The sequence below is a fragment of the Lacerta agilis genome, chromosome 11 (assembly GCF_009819535.1).
Source record: "Lacerta agilis isolate rLacAgi1 chromosome 11, rLacAgi1.pri, whole genome shotgun sequence".
Classification (NCBI taxonomy): Eukaryota; Metazoa; Chordata; class Lepidosauria; order Squamata; family Lacertidae; genus Lacerta; species Lacerta agilis.
In genome coordinates, this window is record NC_046322.1 from 18,820,895 (window position 1) to 18,848,520 (window position 27,626).

At 43.3% G+C, this 27,626-nt stretch overlaps 1 protein-coding gene and 1 long non-coding RNA gene across 6 annotated transcripts; both read right to left on the minus strand.

The window, feature by feature from the left end:
- Positions 1-6: 6 nt before the first annotated feature.
- Positions 7-27,559, minus strand: HMGCS1 (3-hydroxy-3-methylglutaryl-CoA synthase 1). Of its 5 annotated transcripts, XM_033163627.1 has the most exons (11): positions 19,689-19,810; positions 12,587-13,044; positions 11,550-11,675; positions 10,685-10,849; positions 8,920-9,088; positions 7,142-7,312; positions 5,638-5,744; positions 4,429-4,554; positions 3,148-3,311; positions 2,394-2,433; positions 7-1,286 (listed from the first exon to the last, which is right to left on the minus strand). In XM_033163627.1, exons 1-10 carry the CDS (start codon positions 19,742-19,744, stop codon positions 2,416-2,418), a joined length of 1,560 nt encoding a protein of 519 aa, XP_033019518.1. In that variant the 5' UTR covers positions 19,745-19,810; the 3' UTR covers positions 7-1,286; positions 2,394-2,415. The 5 variants fall into 5 exon arrangements, with proteins under 5 accessions (XP_033019518.1, XP_033019516.1, XP_033019517.1 ...); XM_033163625.1 differs by lacking the exons at positions 2,394-2,433; positions 19,689-19,810 and adding an exon at positions 27,433-27,559; XM_033163626.1 differs by lacking the exons at positions 2,394-2,433; positions 19,689-19,810 and adding an exon at positions 26,580-26,603.
- On the minus strand, positions 1,348-2,387 carry LOC117054665. Its single transcript, XR_004427533.1, has 2 exons — positions 1,641-2,387; positions 1,348-1,607 (listed from the first exon to the last, which is right to left on the minus strand). It is a non-coding gene; the product is annotated as an uncharacterized LOC117054665 (long non-coding RNA).
- Positions 27,560-27,626: the final 67 nt, after the last annotated feature.

The following is a 27,626-nucleotide window of genomic DNA, read 5'->3' on the forward strand; positions in this document are numbered from 1 at the left end:
GCAGCCTTTTGAGTATTCCTTGCAGAAGTGAAATGGAGTTTTAAATATGCTTGAAGTATGAAGCTATTTATACATGACCTCAGAGCTACAGCTTGCAGAACAACCCCACCACACACCTAAAACAATCGTGAGGAGCAAAAAGTTCAGGATCAAATCACGGCTCTTGGGCCCCGCTTTTGACAAGCCCTTTGCATTTTTGTAGAAGCAGAGTATGGCAAAGCCTGCTCTTAAGCAACCTTTATAAAAGATTACATACAAGAGGTTCAAAAGGAATTAACTTTCCAACTATTTCTAAGTAGCCACCAAGAGCACTTTGGGGCAAGAGAGTGTTCTCTCCCCAAATGCATGCACTTCCTAGCTTTGCAAAATGATTTCTGGGAGGTGAGAGGAGCTTTTAATATTATAAGCATACAACTGGAAACCATGTCACAGACCTCCAATTTTCAAGATGGGTTTGAACCAATATGTCAATGGGGGGAACTTTCTCCAATTAATAGCACCTTGAAAAACAAGCCAATTACCCCCTTTCAAATGCATAGCATGTTTTGAGGGGATGGAACAAGGCTTGTATTTAAGAGACTGGGTGCTTATACTGTTAAGGCACATAGGACCCTAACGTTTAAGATAAAATGACTCATGAATAGCTTTAGGTCACATTAATTTTCCTCCATAATGGCTTTAAAAATAAGTCTCACTTCCACTCTGGATATTAATTCATTAACATAGAGTAGGACAAGCACAACTGAAGTCTTCCCAAGCTTAAACTAAACACAAAGAGTCTTGTGGCGCCTTAAAAATTAAGTGATATATTTTTACAGCATAAGCAGCTGTAGACCTAAACTTAAGATGCCAAAAGACTGACTCTGCTGTCTTTTTTTTTGCTGCAGCAGACTAACATGGCTACCCCTCTGTAAATTTAAGTACCTATTCTTGAACCATTTGCTGTTGTTTTAAAACAGTTGTTTCTTACAAAGAGCCCTTGGTCATTTCTGTTCCAAGAAGCTAGCAAACTTTTTTAGTGTTACTTAACTACATATCAACAAACTGCATCAAAAGACAGAGCCTCAAGATTAACAGTTTCTCATGCTCCCAACTAAGCAGTACTGTACAGCAAAACATGGGTATTAACAGTTACTCCCGTGTACATCCCTAGCCCTCCCCAACTTTTCCAACTCCCACCTCACAGAGGTCTCTTAATGCTCCCCATTGGAAAGGGAAACAGCAACGGCTTCTGAGTCTGTTTTTGCAGGAATTCTTGGTACTTTCTTGGCAGGGCTAGGGATATGCTGGAAGGGGTGGGGAGGGGAGGAAAGCCACAGATTAGAACACATTATTAAAAAGCACAGCTGCCAATTATTTTTCTTTAATTTTGTTTCAAGACTCATTGAGAAAGCCCAGGTATTACGCAACAGTAACTTAGTTCCAAATACTTTGTCCAGACAATTCTCCATTGGAATCTATCCTGCACAATAAGGTCTCTAAAAAGTTTTCAGAGTTGGACACAACATAGGTTATATTTAGATTTCTAGCTCCAATTTGAGAACAGCAGCGTTCCTGTCTTAGAAGTTGTTCAAAGAATGTCAGGTTACACAGCAGCCTTCTCCAACCTGCCGGGGCTGTTGGAAATTGTAGTTCCAAACACCTGGAAGGCACGAGTTGGAGAACGCTGGGTTGAAGATTTGCATCAATATTACTGAATTTGGTACTCTGTAATGGGGTTGATTACAACAAAATGGACAAGTATTTGAAATGGAGAAATCACTGACAGAAGAAAATCCAAAGGATATCATATCCCAGATTTATAGCGTATCCATCAATTGAAATGATTTTGGTAACTTTCAACAGCAGTATCATGAAATAGTTGGGCATGTTTTAGAACAGGGAAAAATTCTGCCATTATCCATGTCTAAATGTAATGAAAACCCAATCCACGAAGAGAGATGGGTATGAAGCTACAAAAACTAAGACAGAATACACAAGGTAAATACTATAACCAGAGGAATTGTGTCTTGCTTAGTGCCAAGTATTTTTCTTTTTGCATTTTTGATGTGGTTTCCCTAATGTTTCTAAATATTGGGACAAGACTGCTGAGGTTACTTGTGAAATTTCATATTACAGGCTTAAGAAAGGATTTTAAAAATATCTTGCTGGAACTGATAAAATATGTTAGTGTAAGGGAAATACCTGTTATTTTATCAACGACAGCAAAATATTTTGTATGCCCGACAATGGAAGTTGGGCAGAGTGCAAAAGGGGGGTGGGGGAGAGAGAGAGAAAGAGACTGACAAACTGTAGAGGTAAGTGGGAGAAGGAACCATATAACGTAAGAGCAGGGAAAGGGAGGGGATGTGTGATCTGACAGGGTTTATAGATTACTGAAGATTGTAACTTACTGGAATAGCAGTTACACATCCGCTACATGTGCCTAATAGTCTGTAATTTAGTTTTGGTAACAAAGAGAAATAAAAAAAGGAAAGGTTAGCAAAGAGCCACCCTTTACTGTGGCTGCTGCACCCATAATGGAGCAGGGAATCATTTTTAAAGAGATTGGAAGCAGACCACATCTTTGAACATTCCCTCCTGGAAAGCATGTTCCCCTCCTTCTTCCCAGGCCCATGTGCACCTTAGCTTCAGTCCATAGGTTTTGCCAGCACCAACTTTAAACCATAGTTAAGGGTTACTGGTTTCCCTGCTTAACCAGAAACTGAAGAGGGCAGGCAGGGAAGCAGGCAAAGGGCCTTCCAGGTAGTGGCGTCTGCCCTGTGGAATGCCTTCCCATCAGATGTCAATGTGATATATAACTATACAACTTTTAGAAGACATCTGAAGGCAGCCCTGCATGGGCAAGTTTTTAATGCTTGATGTTTTATTATACTTTTACACTGCCCACAGTGGATGGGGCAACCCAGTCAGATGGGTGGGTACTATTATTATTCTGCTCAAGCAAGGAAATTGGTAAGCCTAAACAACTGTTAATGTCAGTGCCAAGGTATCTGTGAATCACATTAAAGGCAGATTGGGGTAGGGGTAGTGTTCAATTCTGCGGTCTGCTCCTGATGTCTTGAACCACAAGAGATCAACGCCATTAGGAGTGCACTAGCCCTTGGATGTAAAAAAAGATGAATTAAAGAGACTTTTTACACTTACCTCATGAGCAAGGCCCATATGAACAACTTCCACTCCTGCTTCCAAGGGCCCATCACCCAGTACGGGGCGACGAGCATAGGTTCTTCTGTGTTTTTCATCCACTCGCACCAAGTACCACGTTCCCTCATACAGATCATCCACTGAGCATTGTGGAATATAGTTGGCTATAAAAAGACAAAACGCAAAAGCTCTAAATAGACAGTTTACTCCTGGTGTTAGCTTAATCTTTGGCCTCACTACATACAGAGTCATGTTGGAAAGGTTCTGGTTTCTTTTATCTTGTGCAACAGACATACACCATAAAGGGATTAGTGCTACGTCGCATGGAAGTGCAGAGAACTGAAGCAAGCTGTGCTTCATCTTTAGATGCTTCAAGGGTCTTGGGAAGGCAAATGCCTTCACTGTCTTCTCTATAAGAAGATGCACAGGAGGCTTGCAACACTCCCAAAGAAGAATATGAAATGCCTCCACCCCTCCATTATCACACTCTGGCGGAGCTGTGGAAATGGAGCACACAAGACACCTTTGTCGACAACAGGTGAAACTCGAAAAATTAGAATATCGTGGAAAAGTCCATTTATGTAAGCAACTGTTTTCATTAGCTACTGGAGTTTAATATATGAGATAGACTCATGACATGCAAAGCGAGATATGTCAAGCCTTTATTTGTTATAATTGTGATGATTGTGGTGTACAGCTGATGAAAACCCCAAAGTCGAAATTGTTAATTTGGGGTTCTCATCAGCTGTACGCCATAATCATCACAATTATAACAAATAAAGGCTTGACATATCTCGCTTTGCATGTCATGAGTCTATCTCATATATTAGTTTCACCTTTTAAGTTGAATTACTGAAAGAAATGAACCTTTCCACGATATTCTAATTTTTTGAGTTTCACCTGTATTTCAGTGCTTACAGCACAATCAGATTTTCACGTCCATCATGAAGTTGTTAATCTGAAGACCTGAGAACCAGGTCCTGCTGTCCTCTTGATTGCAGTTTTAATTCATGGTTAACTTATAAGTCCATGTTTGGCATGAAAAGAAAAACCTTTTGCCAGTTCAATATGGTCAGAGTTATCCAAATATTTCAAGTCAAAGCTGTAACCATCAAGTTGGTTAACATCTCTTACAATAACCAGAAGGCTTAGAAGCCAACCTCATCATTTAAAAAAGGGAAATAAGCTTTCGGGGTCTGCTTTATTATCAACGGTTGCCTAATAGAAGTCATCACAGAATTATTGCAGACATTTGCTCAACTTAATTCCACCATTGCTCACCTAAGTGATGAGTATCTTGTCTAAGCATCATGTTTTCTGCAAACACCTCTGGCGAAATGCATTTCCTTGAATCAAGCCTTGCCTTCAGATCAGAGAGGCTTGCTGTTATTTTATCCAGAGAAGAGCCTGCAGTAGAAAGCAGTAACTTATGTTTTCTAAAAAGAATTATTAGTCCCTTCCAACTCTACAATTCCCTTCCAATTCTATGATTTGACAATGAAGAATACAAGTTAGAAACAGCAGCATCTTGATTTCTTATTATACTGTGAAAGAGTGGGGGCTATTTTTCCAACATAACCCTCTTGTAATACAGCTAGCTGTAGCAGTACCGTAGTAAAAGTTCATTAATTGTTTTATTAAGACATAGCATGCCCTTCCCTAAGTTCTCATACGAGGCCAGAGATGAGGCCAGATCTGTTGTAGCCCAGCAACACCTGGGCAGCAAATCCCTAACCACTGGCACCCAATAACCTATGGAGGGCTAAGAACTTAAGAAGAGCCTGCTGGAACGGGCTACAAGTTCCAAAACCCTGGGCTAGACTCTGTTCAGAAACAGGAGTTAAGTTCCTTCCAAAATGGCTCACAAGCTACAGCCTGCCCAAAACCAGCCTGCCAACATCACACTGCACGATACTACACTTTAACACTGCAATAAGATTCACCATTATTACCATAAGCAATGCATTAAAATTTATGCAAGATGTTACATAGCAAGGTTTTAGTGGCAACTTCCTCTATTCTTAAAAATTGCCCAAAAATGGAGATTTATTTATTTATAAAAAAAATATTTATATACTGCTGTATCCAGAAGTGGTACCAAAAAAAAAAAAAAACTGTTAAAGCTAGCATTTCCTAAACTGGATCATCTATCTATGTAGATTAATACCAGAGATTATTCAAGAAGTATAAAATAATATGTATCATAGCATTCCCTTATAACAGTATTTCTGCAATCATCACTGAGCATATAAATCATCCCCACTGTGCTATAGCAGTCATAACCCAAAGCTATACAGACTCAGTGCTTTTCGTTGTACACTCTTAATTGTGTACAACAAGCCATTCTTGTCATAAATTATTGCTAATGGGTTCTTCAGCATGTTGCTTGTCAGCACTCCCTACAAGAATTAAAATACTGGCTGGATACTATCAGTGACACACTAACTTTAGAAGTGGTTGTGTATAGGAAACCTTGGTGGTTTTACTCACCAGGGGTTGCATCTTGGCTAACTTTGATGGAGTAGAGGGTAGCAGCAAACCCAGAGCCGTAAGAGAAGACTCCAATCCTCTGCCCTGCCAGTTGCTGAGGAGAATACCTGCACCCCAAAGAACAAGGTGTTAGTGAAAAGTAAGTTAAAGGTAAAGGGTCCCCTGACCGTTAGGTCCAGTTGCAGATGACTCTGGGGCTGCGGCACTCATCTCACTTTACTGGCCGAGGGAGCCAGCATACAGCTTCCGGGTCATGTGGCCAGCATGACAAAGCCGCTTCTGGCAAACCAGAGCAGTGCACAGAAACACTGTTTACCTTCCCGCCGGAGCGGTACCTATTTATCTACTTGCACTTTGACGTGCTTTTGAACTGCTAGGTTGGCAGGAGCAGTGACCGAGCAACGGGAACTCACCCCGTCGTGGGGATTCAAACCGCCAACCTTCTGATCAGCAAGCCCTAGGCTCTGTGGTTTAACCCACAGCGCCACCCACGAAAAGTAAGTTAGAGAAAATTAATACACAAATATTTTGTGATTATTTGTCTAAACAGATTTAGCTGGCTTGTTTCTTATTAGATTAACGAAACCTAGGGCACAAAGAATGCTTCTTTTTGCCTTCATCCCCAATCTCAGTGCCAGCAGCTCTAGGTAATAAGCTGTCTCCAGCCTGTGATGCCTTCAAATCATTTCCGTTCTTTCTGCTAAAGAGCAACCAGTGGCCATGTAATTATCTTCAAACATGTAAGAGTTTAGCTGAAGGCTATTGGTTCTGCCTCCAGTTGAAGATTACCAGTGTTCAGACTCTCTTCAGCTGCAAAGCCTGGACTTGCACAGGTGAGTTATCCCAAACAACTTCTGGTACGTGTGAATACTAAGGAAATGCACAGTATGGCTATGAAGATACAGAGATGTTGATAAAACAGGTGTGCTAGTCTTTGTTTGAAGCAGCAACAGCAGCATGGAGTGTGTCTTATCAAAAGCACACAGATATTCTGCGAACTTAAGATTGTTCATGGAGCAGCTTAGTAGCCACAGTTCCTACTGCTGTCTGCCCAATATAGGTAGTTGCCACCTATATTGTTGGAGAAGTTTTAATCTACAATTAAGTCACCTTCACACTTTAAATTTTGTCATTCAACTCAAATATACGGTGACAATTGTCACAGACTTTTCAACAACTTTGTACATCACCTTTAGATGGTGCTTAGTTAGTTTCAAAAGGCAAGAAACAGCAAGATTCAGCACTGCTTGGTAGCTGAACTCGTATCTGGGAATTATTTCCTTCTGAAGTGTGGTGTTAAAGTTAAAGTTGGTCGCTCAGTGGAGAAAGGAAAGCATGCTTTGCATGCTCAAAGGCACTCTGCTTTTTACTAATTCACAAGAAGAATGTGGGGCTGAGCCATTGCCTAAAGCAAGACTGGCCTTTAGGAATCTAATACCCAACATCAGTCAGATAATTATACAAACACCTCAAACCCAGCTTCAGATCTTTCCTTCATACTTACTGTGCTAGGATAGAAGCAAGGCAGCCATAGACAGAAGGCGTGTACATATTTCCATTCTGACAGGATACAAGCAAGGAAGCTTTGGTTTTCTGATTGAAAATCTCAGCACTGGCCTTCATAAAAGCTTTTTCCACATCGCGGTCAAAGTAGGTGTCTTCTAGTTTTACGTCTCTGAAGATAGCAAGGGGAGCATTTAGAAGAAAAACTAATAACCTGAAAGACTACTAGAGCAGAAGGCTATGAAACCTACAAACATGCCACGTCTGCTCTATTTGATTTCTAAAGTTATCCCAGGTTGTTTTGTTTAAGGCACCCAGATTGTGCTACACAAGACATATCACTTTTCCTTCAGTCATGCCCATTTCAATTTGATATAGCTAATTTATTATACTGAAGGATATGCACAATTTTAATTTGAAGTCACGCACTGCAATATTTAGTTCCAATACTAACTTTCACACTGGCCATGTTCAGGCAATAGCGAAGAAGCTGCTTCTCTCCTTCTGTTCTCAGTGTGCCTCAATGCAATGTAAAAGTCTATAAAACCATTGTTTCCATTTTTTTCTGAACCAGAAACTTTGATTATGAGCTTTGAGCATTAAGAGACACCTACTGGATCAGGCTGATGGCCCATCTGATCCCATATTCTGTTCTCAAAGTGGCCAGCCAGATGTCTGTGGGAAGCCTACAAAACAGGGCATGAGCAATAGCCCTCTTCTGTTCACGATCCCCAGCAACTGGTGTCCTACCATCAGTTTGTCTAATCCCCTTTAAAGACTTCCAAGTTGGGAGCCATCACTAAATCTTCTATAATTTAACTATATGCTGTGTGAAGAGTTCTTCCTTCTGCTTGCCTTGTATCTTACAAACTTCAGGATCATTGTGTGTTATGAGAGTGAAAGCAGTATTTGCTTTCTCCTTACCATACATAATTCTACACACCTCTTTCATGTTTGCTCCACGCTTACTGGCCTTTCCCCTAAACTAAGAAGCTTCAAAGGTTGCAACTTTTGTTCACAGAAGAGATGTTTCAGTCCCTTGTTCAGTTTGGTTGACCCTTTCTAACACCTTTTCCAGCTCTTCAATACCCTTTGAGAAGAAGCTGGGATCTTAAACTTTAAACCATGTTTTTAAAATGCTAGCTTGTCTTGAAGCCAGTATCCAGGGATTCCCCACATTTGGTCCAAAATGGAAACTATGGTTTTGCAGACCTTCCACAATGCATTCAGTCATATGGAGAAGTGGGGAGAGAAATAGTTGCGTGTGTAAATGAAAGCCTCATTCGCATTTCAGCTTAAACCAGGCCAAGAAATGTGTTAGCCTTGATGGTGCATTTGCTGCAACAGAATAAGATAGCAAAAGAGAGTAAATTACTAGGAAGTAAACTCCACATATGGACTTACTTCCAAGTAACGGTGATTAGGATTAAGCTACACCGTAGAATAACCTTATCCTCTTTGGGTTCCCCAGGCTATCGTCACATATTAAAATCAAGCTAGCTGCTCCCAGTTTGTCCGCTATTTTTAAATAATCAACCTAATGATACATTCTTTTCCACCTAATTTTTTCCAAGAAATCTTTGCATAAGATGAACCTTATCAAAACAAAGTTTCAGGCAGCTATGAAAGGGCATTCGAGATCCACTCCCTTATATTTTAAGAGCTATATAAAAAGATCATACATAAAATAGATCAATGTCAGCTATAGAACTACTTCCAGATACAAGTTTATTGATGTTTTGTAATGTCTCTCTTGTACTGAAGAATTTTCTTGTTTACCTAAAAGCTTCCAGGCCACTATAGATGCCATTTTCTTTTGTGGGTGTCTGATCATTCAGAAAGTCATTCAGCAACAGACGAGCTACAGATTTCTGTACAAGTTTGCAATATGGAGAGTGAAAGATCATGAAACCAAAGTCATTCAGGGTGAAATCTTTGTCAACTCCCTCTGGAATAAAAAAAGAAACAGGACATGGATGCTATTCCGCCTAAGTCCTATGTACACTTACTTGGGAGAAAGAACTACTGAACGCAGCAAAACTTATTTCCAAGTAAACAAGCAAAAAATCAGGCTACAGGTTTTAACATTTGTGTATTCTTACTTCTGCAATATGAAATTTGTTTTATACTACCTTTTATTTAAAATCCCAACTAAACTTGCGATCGGCTCAGATCTTTGCTTAGAGCAGGAATGGGGAATTTATGGCTCTGCAAAACTTGGACTACACGTTCCATCATTCCTGACCCGTGGCTATGCTGGGTGGGGGTGATGTGAGTTGCAGTTGAACAACTTCTGGAAGGTCACAGGTTTCCCATTCTGGTATTGGATATTAAGTACATTTTAATCCTCTGCTCCAACAACTTCTCACATCTTCTTACTTGCCTTCGCATTTCTACTGTGGGACACAACTCATTTGCTTATGGCATACTTTGTCTACCTCATACTCCCATGCTGTTGGATATGCTTGGAACCAACTCTTGTGTCCATCAACCTGGCCTCAGATGAGCCCTGGTGTATCAGACCACAACCCACCAAGCCTAGCATCCTGTGCTCTCACAGAGGCCCACTAGATGCCTGTGGAAAGCCTGCAAGCACAACCCAAGTACTGTCCTCACTTGTGAGTCCCAGCAACTACCACTCAGCAGCATGCGGCCTCCAACAGTGAAGGTAGAACAGAAGTCACTGTGGCTAGTAACCCAAGCCTAGATCTTCCTCCCCACACCCCACCCTTGAAACAAAGAGATTTCTTCCTAATCAACCTAGCTGTTTCTTATCTATTGCTGCACTACTCATCTATAATAATAATAATAATAATAATAATAATAATAATAATAATAATTTATTATTTGTACCCCGCCCATCTGGCTGGGTCTCCCCAGCCACTCTGGGCGGCTTCCACCAAACATTAAAATACATTTAAAATATCACAGTTTAAAAACTTCCCTAAACAAAAAAACTTCCCTAAACTTCCCTATCCCATTCTCATCACTCATTGTCAATTCCTTTAAAAATCCACCCCAGCCAGAAAAGGCTGCTTCCCTGCCTTCTAGGAAGAATATCATGACATAGGGGAAGAGACCATTGTGGCTCAACCAAACAAGGAGCTTCACTGCTAGAAATATTATAGCAATGAATGCCTGCCTAGGTTTACTTTTTTCCTCCTTCTTGAAGCCAATCTCTTTTCTTTTTGTTTTCTCTATTTTAGATTGTAAGCCTAGAGCAGGGACCATCTTATTACTTATCACCACAGGCCACCCTGGAATGAAATCTAATATAGAGCATGTTCAGCAGTAACCCCATGCTACAGGGGCAGATGTGTGAACAACGGGCTATAGTGTGCTTGTGGTAAGCATTCAAACACAAGATACTCTGCTCTCCTGAACCAGCAGCAGAATTCTGTGCAGTCGTTTGCTATAGCTGGCAGAATGGTTTTTAAGTCTGACAGTTTTCCAAATTCTGTGGAAGAGGACAGGATCCGAGAAGATGGGGGGGGGGGGAAAGAAACGCCTTGATTCTGCAATGGTACTTTCTAGCAAGACATACCTTTCTGCCACTGAGCATGGATTTTCTTGCGATAGACGGTGTAGCAGCGATCTAATGCACTTAGGTAGCATTGTATGGACAGTTTCCCATCAACCACAGGATACTCAGATACCATATCAGGCTTATAGAAATCATAGGCATGCTGCATGTGGGTCCCTCGCAATCCTAGGGAAAAGAAGCCAGACTTGAAAGAGATGCTGCAGTGAAGTCCATTAATAAGGTACTCTTCTTACCTCAACACATGACTGACATCCTATGCCCTTTTAAAACTGTGGGTTTGGGGGCGGTATTGGGTTGTTTTTCATTTTGATTAGGTTGTGGTTTTATATTTTGATTTTATTCTGTGAACCGCCCTGAGACCTCCAGGCATAGGGCAGTATATAAATCCAATAAATAAATAAATAAATAAATAAATAAGATGCACTTTGTACAACCAAAGACTAATCTGGTGGATGTGGGAGGTGGTGATGAACAGAAATGTTATTCCACTTCCCAATATGATCTGGAAAAAGAATACTAAATACTGTGCAGTACAGATAGCTATTTGTTAATATTTTAACAGGCTGATGTTCCAGGCAGTTCACTTGCAGAGATTACTGCACACACAAGCAGTCTACTCATATGAGCTGCAGAGGAGTGAACACGTGCAGGTTTATGGCTTTCATTCTGTGAAATGGAAAATTGCTTAATTTTCCTCCTAAGGGCAAACCAGCATAGTTTGCAATCTAGGAAAAGGCAATCTAGCACTAGCTTGCTCTTGTGGAATTTCACAAGTGAATAATGCTTGCACAAGCTGTTCATTTGAACTAAAATACTGCTGGAATCTGCTCTATGAATAATATTTCGCCTGCAAGAGAAAACTAACCTCTCTCAAAAATAAGAGGTGCATTTGGTCCCACAAGCATAGCAACAGCACCGGCTCCTCCAGTTGGCCTAGCATTTCCAGTGGCATACACTGCTATGTCTCCAGCAACAACGAGTGCATAACGCCCTGAAAAACACAAACAAATGCTGTAAGAAAGCTGCATAAAAGTCATTTTTAGCTGAGGCAACTGCTGGCTACATTGACTGCAATGCTATATACACATGTACTTGGAAGCAAATCCCTTAACAGTAAGCCCTACAGAATTCAAAGTAAATATGCAGAGGATTGGGCTGCGTGGTCACTGGGAAAAAATATTACAAGAAGTCAATCTTAAACTCCCACAGCCACCAATTAACATGCACAATACTTAATGCATACAAAGTTCTTCTCACACAATTCTGTTTGCCATACAAACATCCTATTAAGCAGGTAATTCTTGAGCAAGGAACAAAATTGAGGGCAATTGCAGATGGGCAGCTTAGGAGTCACCAGAAAGTTTGGAAAGAGGGGGGAAAGGTTCCAATTAGCATAAGCACTGAATGCTACAGTCACTGTTTCAAAGTATGTTATCCAACCTGCTTCCACCAGTTAGTTTGCATTGCAACCAGTAGTATGATAAGTACAGATGAGTGAAGTGCTGTCTCAGTACAAGAAATTATTAACAGGTTTAGTGGGATATGAGCTTATTTTCACAGGCCAATTGTATTCCTGCAAAATCTTACTCCCCTGCTTGGTATTTGCAAAGGATCACTGCCCTCTGCTTTTTTCTTTTTTTTACTTCTGAACACTAATATAGTTTCCTCTTGTAATATCCACTAAACATGAATGAGCATAGTGGACTAGGAATTAACTTTTATCAAGCCCTTCTGAAATAACAAGAACATGACAGCCAGGACTTCATAGTCCTGAAATGACTATTATTTACAGGATTACATTTAATATTTAAATTCCCTATCTCTGTATGCCTTTTCTTTTCTTTTCTTTTCTTATTCTGGCAAATTCTAAGAAATACTGCTTGCTTGAGATGTCAAACTTACCATCCCAGGAACTGGATTCAACCCAGTTGATAGCATTGAAGAGTGCAGCAGTGCCACCATAGCATGCATTGGTTGTGTCAATGCCTTCCACGTCTGTGTTGCCAGATTCTTCAAAAAGCTGCATCAGGACAGTCTTTACCGATTTGGACTTGTCAATGATTGTCTCCGTTCCAACTTCAAGTCTCCCAATGCAGTTGTAGGAGAGACTGTTCCTCTCCATAAGCTTCTGGACTGCAGTGAGGCAAAGCGAATTGATATCCTCCCTATCTGAGCAGAAGCCCATCTTGGACTGACCCAAACCAATGGTGTATTTCCCTGCATCCACGCCATCAAACTTCTCTAACTCTGCCTGGTCAACATATTGGGAAGGGAAGTAGATCTCCAAAGCAACTATTCCCACATCTTTTGGCCAGCAGGCTTCAGCATTCACAGGAAGAGATCCAGGCATGGTGGTGTAGCTGAAAGAAAAGAATTTAACAGTGCTTATTTGAATAGAGTGAACAAAGCTTGATCCTATGCATGTACGCTTACTTAGATTCAAGTACCAATGTATTCAGTGAGGCTTACTGAAAGCACAGGGGCAGGAGATTAAAAGTTTTGATAAAATATTTTGACTCACAAGCAGTCCAAATAATAGGGCAATGATCATAAAAGCAGGTACGCAGAATAACAGATTAAGAAGGGCATTCAAAGGGCATCTAGTCCAACCCCCCAATGCAGGAAAGACACCTGGCAGAGTGTTCAAAAAGCTACTTGGGAGCAGGAGAGGGATCTGACAGTTATACTATCGTCTGCACAGCTGTAATTCTGCCCACACCAATCACTGATTTTAAAAAGACCAAGGCTACAGCTGCTATTCCAAGCACATTTTAACAAATTGCCATGTATGTAGAACTGGAGCAGAGCTATTTTATCCCGACCTCTGCTGTCCAGCGGATATATAGGCCCTTATTAGCTCACACTACAAGTCTGTACCTGCAACTGTACTATTCAGATTGAGAAAATCTCTTATGTCAGACACTCCCAAACCAATTTAGACAAGGAGGTAGTCTTCTAGTGGCGAACAACACTGCACAGCCCCATAACCACAGACATTCCAACCTGCAGCAAAGAGGCCATGCCTTTCTAGTCAGCGTTTTAAAAAACACTGCCCCAGCAGGGTCCTCTTGTCTCAGTGTTACATAGAATAGAACCTTGGTTAATCTCATTATACCATCTACTGGCAGTTAACCCCCCAAATGAAGGGGGGAGGAAACAATCTGACTGTTGCAGGAAGGGAAGGAGAATAAAGGCTTGCAACTGCTCCCTAAAAGTAATATAAACCCATCCCTTTATAATGAACTGTGGAGCAGCCTTTCAGATTTGAACAGCAACTGAAAATCATATGGTATCTGCATGAGCATGTATTTCGTTCTTTTCCAACTGCGAAGCTTGGAGGCAGAGGAAAAATGCCAAGAATATTCCATATGAAGTTGCCCTAAACTGAGTCAGAGCACTGTTCCATTTACCTAGAAAAGTATACTCCAGGGATAGGGAACCCATAACCATCCATGGGAGTTGTAATCCAACTTCAGTTAGTGAGCCAGAGCTTCCTTTCCAAGGTCTCAAACAAGGTTCCCCCCCCCCCAGTCCAACCACTGAAGGAAGTCTTTCATTCACAGACTGGGGGTGAATTGGGGACATTCAGCATGTGCAGCTCTTTTTACTGGACACCAAAGAGATTCTGAAGGAGTAAAGCAACATGTACCAGTAGTCTCGCATAATTATTTTGAATGGCAAATCCAGACATGATCTTTATCTACAAACATGGAACATCCTGTATGAAATGCAAACTTCAAAGAACTGCCAAATGGATACGAGACAAAAGGCGTATCATCCAATGCGGTATTGGAATGAAGAGAACTTTATTTCAAGTGGGTACTGTATTTTTCATTCCATAAGACACACTTTTTTCCTCCTAAAAAGTAAGGTGAAATATCTGTGTGTCTTATGGTGCGAATGGTGGTCCCTGGAGCCGAATTGCCCAGGGGCCAAAAGAGGATGTGCTTTTTATTTTACAAAGAGAAAAGGGGGTGTTGAAAGGACCATGCTCAGCAGCTGATCAGCAAGAGATCGGGAGAGAGATAGGAGTCCCCGGCTCCCTTTCAGCCCCGCCCCCTTGCCCAGGCCTCCATTGTTGAATGTGCTGCAGAGGGAGGTTGTTTGTTTCCCCAGCAACATGTGACTGGCTGAGTAGGTTATCTGTCTGGAAACTGTAGAAACAGCTCCCTTTCCTTAAGGAGCTGTAGAAATGTGAGTTGAACCCCATAAAAACAGGGTTTTTCCTCTTTGCTTTTCCCCCTTTGCAAAAAAGCTGCACAAATCTGAGCTGATCCTCAAAAAAAGGGCTTTTACCTTTGCAAAAAAGCTGCAAAACTTTGAGCTGATCCTCAAAAAAACAGGGCTTTTCCCCTTGCAAAAAAGCTGCACAAATCTGAGCTGATCCTCAAAAAAGGGCTTTTACCTTTGCAAAAAAGCTGCAAAACTTTGAGCTGATCCTCAAAAAAACAGGGCTTTTCCCCTTGCAAAAAAAAGCTGCACAAATCTGAGCTTGTACTCAAAAAAGCAAGGGCTTTTAGAGAAGGAAAACCAGAAAAAATATTTTTTTTCTTGTTTCCTCCTCTAAAAACGATGTGTGCCCTATGGTCCGGTGCACCCTATGGAGCGAAAAATACGGTAGATCATGTAAATTACTTAGGGAAATAGAAATCCTAATAAAGATAAAGCAAAGAGGCAGGTAGGCAGCTGAAAGTGATGGGTAGAACTCTTTACCCTGCATGACTTCCGGGGCTCCCCTTCTGTGGACATTGATCGGTCTGCAAACTGGGACCCACAAGAGGAACACCAACTCTGTCCCAGTGCGGGGCCATCTACCTCATCCAACATACATACAATGGCGCAGAAATTTGTAGTGTGGGCTTGGAATATTCAAATGTGCTCCTTAGTTGTATGGGACCACCACACACAGCTCTCACCACTGTGCAAATGAAGTATGGAGACTTGGGAATAGGAAGGCCAGAAGGAAAAATCTGTGTTATTGAATTAATTCTTGCAGATTTAATAGTCTTGTATTATATTACTGTTTTGACTAGTTTTCACATTTTTAAGTATGTCTTTTAAAATTTTGAATATTACAGTAATAACTTTTTTGTCATAATAACTTCTTTAATACTATTTGGAACTTAATAACTGTTAATTCCTACTGTTAATTCAAGACTGGCAGAAGGAAGAACTGATCCACGCAGCACATAACTTACAGAATTTGATGCAACAAGATGTGGCCCTGAGTCTTCTAAAAAAGAATCATGGTTAGAGCATGGTGCTGATAATGCCAAGGTTGCGGGTTCGATCCCCATACAGGCCACCTGCATATTCCTGCATTGCAGGGGGCTGGACTAGATGATTCCCAGGATCCCTTCCAACTCTACAATTCTATCATTTTGATTTTAAATTCAGAGATTAGACAAATTTTATACAGGTCAGTCTAATCAATGATTGTTGGCCCAAACAGCTTGTTACTTGCTAATGGATCATGGGGATAAACATACCACATACAAGATTTCTATGTTTGCTTTCACAGCTCAATAGTTTATACAAAATTTCATTGCACTGGGTCCAGTGTGCTGGGGACCACTTATGCTACAATGAAGATCAGCCTAGCTGTTTGAATTGTTGTGTTCAATAGTTTTTTTAGAAAATGAGTTTAACAGATCAACTGACAAAGCTAAATGGAACCTCCAGATTCAAAGGCAGTATCTCTCTGAAAATTAATTGCTGTGAAACAAGAGCAGGGCAGGGCCTGCTACCTACACATCAGCACCACACTCTAACCAGGTGAGTTAAGTCAAGTCCCAGTTGTGGAAAATGGAGTTGTTGAACCTTAATAGAAAACAACATTCATAATCATTGACAACTTAAGAAGAAAACAAAGTAATATGGAGTCATGACTCTGAACATCCATAAAGACAGCAGTCATTTGCCTGGAGTATCAGCTTCTTCTTGGCCAGTAGTTTGCCAAACCATTCCTCATATCCATTATGAAAATGTACCATTGTAGAATGGTTAAAATTAATGACAAAAATCTACCAACAGCATACAAATCAATATGGCTAACCTGACCCAAAATACCCACCAACCCCACTCACACAGGAAACCAAAGATCACCACAGCCAACCACAAATGAACAATCACACCCCACGCCAACCCCGACCTCTCTCACTGCCAAAGGAGCACAAGCAAACAGAGAACCTACACAACCAACACTGACACCAAACCCTACTCATATCAAGTTAAAAAAAAAAAACATCGTCACCCCACCCCACCTATCTCCCTGTCCCACCCACCTCTCCCCCCTTTCTTCCTAATGTCTCAACAACAAAAACTGATTTGTAAAAATGTTATATGGAAAAATATGAGAGAGACATTGCACTACCTTTGTAAATCAAGAAAATCTTTAATAAAAATATTTTTTAAAAAAAATTAATGTCATCAAATCACCCAGCCAGTAATAAGAATGCCCAATAATGCAGCAAAACCTGGTTTCTTTCTCCTTTTGAGAAGAATGAAACCCTTCCTGACTCATGCATTCTTTAACTACCACACTAGTAATTTCAGAATGCCCAACATCCTGCAGAACAAAAGCACAACACAGAAACCATCTCAGCCATCCAATCAGTTGCTCACCTACAACCAGCAGTACTCCAAAACAGCCCTTTGCTACAGCCTTCCATTGGCACCAATCTCTGAGAAGATTGGTGATGGCTTCTAAACACAGCCCTTGCTAGGGAGGTGTATGCTCCTCCCAAGTGAGTCTTCAATGGGCAAAAGGCAGAATGACGCCTACTTAAATTTACCTGATTAGTGCTTGTCTTGGTTTGACATGGCCTTAATCTTACCAGCTCTCCATTCTTTTTGTGCTGCTTACCTCCAACCCACAGAAAATAGCAACTATCAGACAAAATTTATCTACTCACTCTTAGAAAGTTTATACAATGCTTTGCTGACTAAGGACCCAAGTTTGAAAGCCTCTCCAGGAATGAGGATCGACAATGGGCAACTGCCAAATATCACACTGCCTAAGTTAACACTACATATTCCTAAGTGCTGTATGGTCACTGACAGTTTCAGCCTGGTAGTGTCACAGCAAATCTGCTTCACTGGTGTGTCCTGCAGGGAAAAACAGTGAGTCACACTCACTGCCTGCTTCAATGTGTATACACAAGAACCCCTTTATCAATGGTTTGGGTCTCTTAGGGCAGTGTTTTTCAACCATTGTTCCGCGGCACACTAGTGTGCCCCGAGATGTTGCCTGGTGTGCCGTGGGAAAATTACTTTATATATAGTCAATACAGGCACAGAGTTAAAATTTTTAACATTTTCTAATGGTGGAGTGCCTCGTGATTTTTTTCATGAAACAAGTGTGCCTTTGCCCAAAAAAGGTTGAAAAACACTGTCTTAGGGGGCAAACAATTGCACTGGAGCTATGTTGGCAAAAGACGAAACAAATCCCTTCACAAACCGAAAATCAAATTGGAAAACAACTGTTTATATCAATTATCTCTACTATCGTGAGTCACTTCAGATAATATTTTGCTACAAATATAAAAATAAAATGTAAAGCCCACACAAGCAGCAGATCATTCAACTATCCACAACTGGACTAGATATAACAAGCCCTGACAACTCCACCTTTCTGGCAGAAAGCACATAAGTGTGGCAGTCATTCGCCAAGTATGTTATGTTTAAAAAAGAAAAATGTGGCTATCTAAGTTACTGGAAGGATACCTGTGCATACATGACAGAAATACTGTACAACCGATGAACCCTTCTTCCACTGCTAAGGAAACCTCCTTTGGTCAAATGTCTCACAAGCCAGTTGGCTGCTAAAACCAGAGAAGGGCAGGTAACAGGCACAAAGAAAACATGAACACAGTGGGGATTGCTTCCAAGTAAACACACACACACACACACACACAAGCATGCCGTGAGGCATTTTTTGTGGGGAGGGGGAGCAAATCCAATCCAATCCAATCCAACTCTTCAAATAGCTTGGCAGCATGTTACATTCTTAGGGTCCCCAGTGCAGTTGGAAGGGACCGCAAGGATCAATCTAGTCCAGGGGTCAGCAACATTTTTCAGCCGTGGGCCGGTCCACCATCCCTCAGACCATGTGGTGGATCGAACTATATTTGGGGGGGGGGGGTGAACGAATTCCTATGCCCCGCAAATAACCCATAGATGCATTTTAAATAAAAGGACACATTCTACTCATGTAAAAACACACTGATTCCTGGACCATCCGTGGGCCGGATTGAGAAGGCGATTGGGCCACATCCGGCCCATGGGCCTTAGGTTGCCTACCCCTGATCTAGTCCAACCCCCTGCACCCAGCTGAACCCCTAGAGAGCTGTTGCCAGTCAGTGCAAGAAAACACTGAGCTGGCCGGATCAATGGCCCAACTAGACAAGCCAGCTCCCTTCGCTCTTGTGAGGAAAAGTAGAAGAGAAAGGGGGATTGGGAAGGGAAGAAGCCTCTCCCCACCCACCCCCACCCTGAATTAAATCAGAGCGTTCTGCAACTCCACTTCCGTGGTAAGGGACCCTTTGCCTCAGTTTCCCTATCAGGCAGTCAGAGCACCCACCCACCCATATAACTGAAGGGGCGGTGGCTGGTCCCCGATAATCGCTTCCATTCGCAACTGAGGCCTTTGCCTCAGTTTCCCTGTCAGGCAGAGCGGCCGCACGTAGAACCATAGAGTTGGAAGAGACCACAAGGGCCATCCAGTCCAACCCCCTGCCAAGCAGGAAACACCATCAAAGCATTCCTGACAGATGGCTGTCAAGCCTCCGCTTAAAGACCTCCAAAGGAGGAGACTCCACCACAAATTCCACTGTCGAACAGTCCTTCCCTCAGATATAAGCCACCCAGATGAAAGTCCCCACCACCACCACCACTTCCCTCAAGAAACACCGGGGCAGAAGTTTCCGCGTCCTCATCGAGGTCAAGGCCGGCGCGGTTCCCCCCGCCCCTCTCTCCCCCCCCCCCCCAGCCGCGCTTCACTCACACGCAGTGAAACCCCATCACCGGCTCCGGACGGCACCGGGTCGGCCCAGCGCGCATGCGCTCCTCATGGCGGGCCCTCCGGCTCCAGCCCGCCGCTGTCACCTTGAAAACGCGGCGCGCGGCCGGCCGGCCGCCCGCTCGCTCGCTCCCTCCCTCGGCCGCGCCCACTTCCCCCTTCTTTCTGACGTGGCTGAGCAAGCCACGCCCCTCCCTAGCCTAAGGGCGTTCTGCGCTCGCGCGCCCCCTCACTCCACCGAGCGAAGGCAACGAAGGAGCCCGAGCCGACGCCTTTTTCCGAGAAGCGGCGCATGGATGTGTAAGCGGGCGGCGGCTGCTGCCGAGGACGATACGAAACTAGCACACAGGGAATGCGTGGGAAGGGGAAGTCCCTGCCTCCGAGGTCACTCACGGGGGGCCCTTTCACACGTGACGCAGGGCAAACCCGGATCGGCTTGCCCGACGCACGTGGCGCCTCAAAATGTAGGCAACGCCTCCTCTGCGTGTACTGTACATAAAGAAATGGCGTCTTGTGAAGGACAGCCGCCGTTAGTTACTTTGCCTTGAGCTGAACTAGAACTCGTAGTCGAAACAAAATAGAAAATTCTTTCCAGTAGCACCTTAGAGACCAACTGAGTTTGTTCTTGGTATGAGCTTTCGTGTGCATGCACACTTCCTCAGATGCACACGAAAGCTCATACCAAGAACAAACTCAGTTGGTCTCTAAGGTGCTACTGGAAAGAATTTTCTATTTTGTTTCGACTATGGCAGACCAACACGGCTACCCACCTGTAACTAGAACTCGTAGGCTACTGTGTATTAAAACAAACAAGCACGCACACAACCCCCTGCCACTATGTTTGCCATATTCAGGTGCATCACAAACACACCTCTGCCGCTGCTGCTCAAGTTTCTTGACCTTCGTATTAGTAGGAGCATGGAATCTGAGCAGGGATGGGGAATCCGCCACTCCACTCCAGGCCCTAGGGAGGGTTGCAACAGGACTATCGCTGCTTCCATCATCCATGAGCCATGGATGTTGGGAGTTGGAAGTGCCACAACAGGAGGCAGGGGCACAGCACAGGTTTCTCCCTGTAAATTTATATGGAAAATATTAAAATATTTTTTAAAAATCTGACTTCCGTTTCGCAGACCTACAGGTTCATTACTTGAGCTGTGGCCGAAATTATAATTCCTGAGAGGTCACTTTATGAAATCAATGGGGCTTCTTTCAAGCTGCATAGTTGGCTAAAGACTAGGATGTATTTCAATAGAGGTGGCCCATGTGGAGAGCTTTGTTTTTTTAAGTTTGCTGCTTTGCAGTAAGGTGAGATGATTGTGAAAGATCCTACTTACCATGAGCAATTACAGGATTAAAACTGATGTATGAGCAACAGCCTTAATTCTGCAAATTTCCTTTCCAGTGGCACTGTGGGTTAAACCACAGAGTCTAGGGCTTGCTGATCAGAAGGTTGGCAGTTCGAATCCCTGCCACGGGGTGAGCTCCCGTTGCTCAGTCCCAGCTCCTGCCCACCTAGCAGTTTGAAAGCACGTCAAAGTGCAAGTAGATAAATAGGGACCGTTCCAGCGGGAAGGTAAACGGCGTTTCCATGCGCTGCTCTGGTTCACCAGAAGCGGCTTAGTCATGCTGGCCACATGACCTGGAAGCTGTCTGCAGACAAATGCCGGCTCCCTCGGCCTATAGAGCGAGATGAGCGCCGCAACCCCAGAGTTGGACATGACTGGACCTGATGGTCAGGGATCCCTTTTTTTACCTTTACCTTATTTACACTATGCGAATCAGCACGTCTAGTACGTATTCTGTAGTTGGGGTTTTAAGGAAAGGGATATGTATGTGTAATAGAATTATACATTTTCCCCTTCCCATCTTTGGCAAGAACCAAACATTGCCGTAGAAGCTTAATGCACTGTTTTATGTAAATAGCTTAAGAGGTTTTTGATGATTCAGTAAGTATAGGAATTGTGTTAATAATTTAACTGATAAATTTTATTACTTGCCTTTAATCATACTGTCTCGGGGCATCTTACAGCAATTTTAAAACACAGTATTTAAAACACCATGTTCAGGCATGTGTCTTTTCCACAAAAAGGTTTATGGCTATGGGCCACCACCCTTGTATTCACTTTGTCTTCCAGTCACAGCAACTTGTATTAAAAAGGCTCAGTGTGGCTCAGGCAGTGAATCCACTGCAATAAGAAGCAGTGCTCTAGCCACATCCTCACCAAGATACTATGGAAGAGATTTTAGCGAGTGGCTAAAGTTTATCCTTCCCCAGCCTGGTGCCTTCCATATATGCTTTGGACCCATCAATTTTTGCCATCACAACAGGGGTAGGTTGAGCTCTGGGGTGTCAGTATTTCTTTTGCCTCCAACTCCCAGCTTGCATCTCTTCCCCCCTCCCCCCAAGAGTTTCGTGTACAGGCTTGTTCTAATGATACCCAATTCATATATCCATCAGACACATGGGAAAGCCTAAGGAAGTTTGCTCCCAAGCTGTAGCATCCTGACCCGTCACTCCACTGTCTCATGCAGGAATCTGCTTTTCTACTTATCCCATAAATGCTTAGAATGCATTGTAGAGCCACTTCAAGCACCAGTTACACCAGGGAACATAGTTAAGAAAGGAAATGTTTAAAATAAATAAAAGGAATGGAAATAGAATAATCGGAGCAATGTGCCCAAAGCAAAACCAGCACATGACTTGAGATTGCCGCAAGTTGGTAAACAGTATGCACAAGCTGTTGACATAGCTAGCAAGTGCCGAGAAAATGCTCACATGCATCTTTCAAGTACGCTAAAGGCCAGGACAAGAGAGAGAAGACAAGTCCACTTCTGTTCACATAACCATAAAAATCATAACAACTGCGAGGGCGGGGCCCATTAATCATCATTTGCTAACTTACTGTAAGTTCTGCTGCTCCAGAAGTACCGGTACTCTGCGTTGAAAGATTTTGTACATCTCAAAATCTAGCACTAAAAACAGCCACAAGGCGTCACTGTCTCACAACTACAAGGGTCACTATTTATCTACTAAGCAGCCTTCGTTTCCTCTTCTTCATGAGAGTTGGGAACGCTCCACCCCAGCCTGAGGTAGTCACTGTCCAAAACCTGCATTGCTATGTTGTCAGACTACATTGCTCATACTTCGGGCCTGGCTTACTGCAGCAATGGCAGCCTCAGGCGAGTGGACATGTCCTGCAGCTTATTTTTTACTGGTTTCCCCCATCTCTTCACCCAGAGGCGTCAGGAGCCCACACGGGGGAAATCCAACCCTATGAAAGTGAGGCTCTTACAAAACCTCCCTGCTGCCAGACCTGAAACAATTCAGAGAGGCATTTTCATCTACTTGCAGCTCACGTTTTTTAGGCAGCAGCAGAATACTTCTGAGCCAAACAAGGAAGAACTGTATGCAGTCCAATTTCTCTAGTCATCTCAGGGAAGGGGGGGGGGGGGTTGAGAAGAAGAGAATGAGGACACATTAAGATTAATACAAAATAAGAGTTTTCAGAAGAGAAACTTTCAATTTCTGAGCTGCCAGCTGCAGCAACACAAACATTTTAGCAAGAAAAAAATTACATGGAAAGACAAAAAAAAAGCATCATCCTCAAAGCTAGAAAGCCTCTTGAAGTTTCAGGTTTATGCCAGAATAAATCTACTAGGAACAACACAGCATCCATTTTCCTTCTTGTCCTACAGGCAGGCTACCCTCAGGGGAAAAGTCTGAAGAGGCACTTGATGAAATACTAAGGCAGGCTATATGATCAGTTGAAAAACAGACTACATGGTACAGCAAGATTAAATGGGCAGGTACCTCCTGGAAACGAGGTACACTGAGCACTAAATCCATTAATGACAATGACATATACACCATATACACTGTATATTCAACTCTGTCTAGTAATGATCAGTGTCCAAGGAAGAAGAGCAACAGGGTGCATGACGCAACCACAACTACGCAGTCCCACTGTTTCAATTGGTAGCGATAGAACTGTTTCCACTGTGATGAGAGACTTTGCTGTAACTAGATCAAGCCAAATGATTAAAAAAAAACTGACAAGCCACACCTGATAAATGCTCTGCCCTTATTTTAAAACTCAGCACAGCAGTAATCCTAGAAATTAAACAGGCATAATATTGGCCTCCCTGTGGCATTCTGTGGAAACAGGAGGTCACAATCCAACACAAAAGTGGAACACTTCACAAATTTGCATATCCTTGCGCACCAGTCTCCATTGAGATCCCTCGGAAAACTCTGTTAAGATGGACCGTGGAATCATTAAGCAAGCTCTTTTAGTTTAAAACCCAGCAAGTTCAATGGGACTTGCTTTTTGTGTTGTGTGTAGAGGATTTTAGCCTTATACTTAGTCATTACAAACAGCAGGGATGGTATTCTGTATATAACTGTACCACTTTAGACTTGCAGGCAGCGACTTGTGAGATGGAACAATCCTAGAAACAATAAAAAACCCCTGACATATCTGAAAGAGGTCTCTACTAGAAGTATTTCCCCCAAGATCAATTCCTCCCCACACTATATGCAGGGATTAAAAAAAAAAAATCCTAGGGACGATAACTGCAGACAGAAGTGGGCAATTTAATACCAGCAGGCATACCTGCCAACTCCTAATCCAGTTCTAGCCCTTGATCAATATACACATTGAAGAAAGCACACATAGCCATTTTTGATGTTCTAGAGAGGCATTCAATGTGGCACCTGCCAGATGCTATGAACTACAATTCCCATCATCCCTGATAATAATGTCATGATGACTCAGCTGGAGTTGGAGTCCAAAACTTGTGGAAAGTACAATGTTTATGACCAGTACTGTAGAAGGACCTGATCCAGCTAATAAAGCTGCACTTCTCTGCTAGAGTTCAGGAACTTCCCTGTGGAACTGCTAGTACCTAGGCTACATTCCCAGAGTAGGGTTGCCAAGGTAGATTTCAACAACAGTCACCACAAAGCTCTAGCAACAGAGAGCTCATCCACCTTTGCTCCACATTTCTATGCAAAGGTTTGGGCTTTCCAGGTCTGGTTCAATTGTTTATTTTGTTTTTTTGTTTTGCCCCCTCCGCCTTTCCCCACAGAAACCTGCTCTTTACTGCTGAATCAGAGCAAAAAGGAATCTTGCTCCAATTCAGCGGTAAAGATTGGGGTGTGGTTTTTTTGGAGAAAGCTTTGGGCAAAAAGGAATGCTTTAGCACAAACCAGGGAACCAGAAACCTGTGCCTAGAAAGTGTGGGTCAAAAATTAAGTGTGGATGAGCCTTTAATTGCTCTAGGATTAAATGTCTGACCAGACAAGAAATGCCCACTAGGTTCACAGAAACCATTTATTTCTTAAGATAACAAGATCTATCAGGTTTAGAGTTTTCCTGTCTTTCCTAGAATAAAGGATGATCACTAAATCTCATTTGGTAGCTGTACTCTACAGTAATTAACAAGTCAGCTGGGCAGATTTATATTTTACAATTAAAATTACTCTGGTTTTAAATGTCTGGTTGATCAGAGGCTGTAGCTGGCTTGTAATGAAAGAAAGTAGGGTTCCTAAAGTAGAAATAATTGTGGTCGGGTGGGACATTATAAGCTTCCAAACACAGATTTTAAAAAGCTGAGAGATTCTGGTTTTTATTCCAGAGCTCACCAACTCTAGTGAGTCACAAGTTCCCCACCACCCAACAAAGACATTGGTGGCTGGAGGGCTGGGAGATGAACTGGTGCTCAGTTTATGGGGGGGGGGGGACCTTCTCAGAAGATCTCCAGATCTAACAAGGCAGCCTATTTGGATCATCAGGAAAAGGATTTCCTCGCAATTTTGGGGGTTTCCCGTGGCTTCCTTGCAGAAGTCAACTGCAGCTGCCATTCCCAGATACCCACTTTTGGGAAGGCAAACCCCACTGAACTTAGTGGAAATAAAAATAATAACTGACTAAATATGTTCTATAGGGCTGCACTGTCCAACAGCAAGCAATTCTTTGACTTGGTGTGTCTTATTGACTTCTGTACTTTGGGGGTGTTCTGTCATACTGGATCACTTTGGGCTAGTATGTATGTGGGTGGGTGGGTGGGTGGGAACTGGCACAAGCCTCACCCTCACATTGGTACAGACCCCCACCCCCCACAGCAGTTGAAGTGCAACAGCCACCATTTTCGGTAGAGAGCCCCCCTGGGAGACTTGCCTCCTTGCTTTGTGCCACATGCAAATGCAACACCAATGCCCCATCTTCCAGCCCAGAGAACAGCTCCCACTGGTTTGTTTGCAAAAATGGGCAAACTGAACAACAGGTTTTGTTTTGTGTGTTTTTTGTTTTTTGTTTTTTTTTGGTGGCAGAGGCGGAAGAAGAGTGGCTTCTTCCGCCTCTGCCACCTTACCTCCCTCTGTCTGGGCAACACAGTAGGGGAGAGGGAGAGTTAAGCACAATAAATACATTCAATCATTTTTTCCCCACCAGTTCAGCCTCCCTGTCTAGGTGCCATAAGGTGCCATATGTGGGCTTCTTCAAAGGGAGGATGCAAGTGAGTGAGGGAAGAGACTCCTGTTCCCTTTTGCTCACCCCCTTTCTCTCTGGGTGGAGCAGTGGAAAAAATTGGGCTCAGCCCCACCCCACAGACACACACAGAGAGTTCTGAGAGACAGTCCCAAAGAATCCTAGCAAGAGGCTTCCACACCTATGTTCTCCCATTAGGCAGAGTGGACAGAGTTCAGTAGGGCCACCCAGAGAAAGTGGGTGAGCAAGCCTGAAGCAGCTGCTCCCAGCAGGGCATGGCTGCCCCACCTAAAGTGACGATTCAAACTGGCACAGCTGCTCTCTCTTGCTTACTGCCTCTCTCTGAGCAACCTGCTGGGTCCAATCCAGGTAAGTAGAATCTTACCTGGTAGAAGAGCCTCCTTAAGCGAATGGGCAGGTGAGGAATCAGAGGTAGCTGCTCCTTGCAATCACCACTTGCTCAATTCCACCACTATCGCCCCTTGCAACTTAACTGCTCTTTCTCTTGAAGAACAGTGGCATGATAAGGAGGTCCCACCAGGGACATGTTGCCAAGCCTCCCCACCCAAACAAGCCTGCTGAGTAGAAAATTATTGTCTTTAGCAGAAGCACTAGGCATGATGACATTCTGGGTCCTATTTAGTACTGGAGAACAGGTGCGGGGGACCTTTGGCCCTCCAGGTGTTGCTGATCTGCAACTCCCACCATCCCTGCCCAGCTGCCACAGCTGCTGGGGCTGTTCAGAGTTATACTTCACCAATATCTGGAAAGCTAAACGTTCCCCACCTTTGCCCCAGAATAATTATATATATTCCTTTTAACTGTAACCAGGGGGCCACATATTACTACCACCCACCACCATCCCAGAAAACAGCTCTAGAATTGCAAGTACCCCTAAACTTTGATCTGACCACCTTAAAAAACCTAATGGTCTTTCTTTGGAAAAATCAGGGACCTAGTTTAGGTGGCAATCCTATTCAGGTCTACTCAGAAGTAAGATCATCTGAATGCAACGGGGCTTACACCCAGCTAAGCTCGTGCAGGATTCCAGCCTTCGCCTGCAACCCTAAGCACGATTTACCAGGTGGCTTCTGCGGGGCTTACTTCTGAGTAGACACAGATGCGATTTCTGGGTTAGCACACCTGGTCCTGAAGGAGGCGGGGCGGGAGAGCTTCAATTTAACACCAAACCAGGCAGGTGCTCCCTATGCACCGGACGGAAATAAGACCCCACCCACCTGTGTGCAGCGATGGCTCGTTCTCTGCAGGGTCCGCGAGCTGTCTCTCGGCTCCTCGTCCTGAATGGGACGCAGCCGCGGATGGAGATGCGCCTTTAAACCAGCCCCGCCGCCCAAGCTACCGCTTGAAACCGGTGAGCGGCAGCTCTCCCTGCCCAATCGGAGGCCGGCGCGCCGGAGCCTGCCCCTCTTCC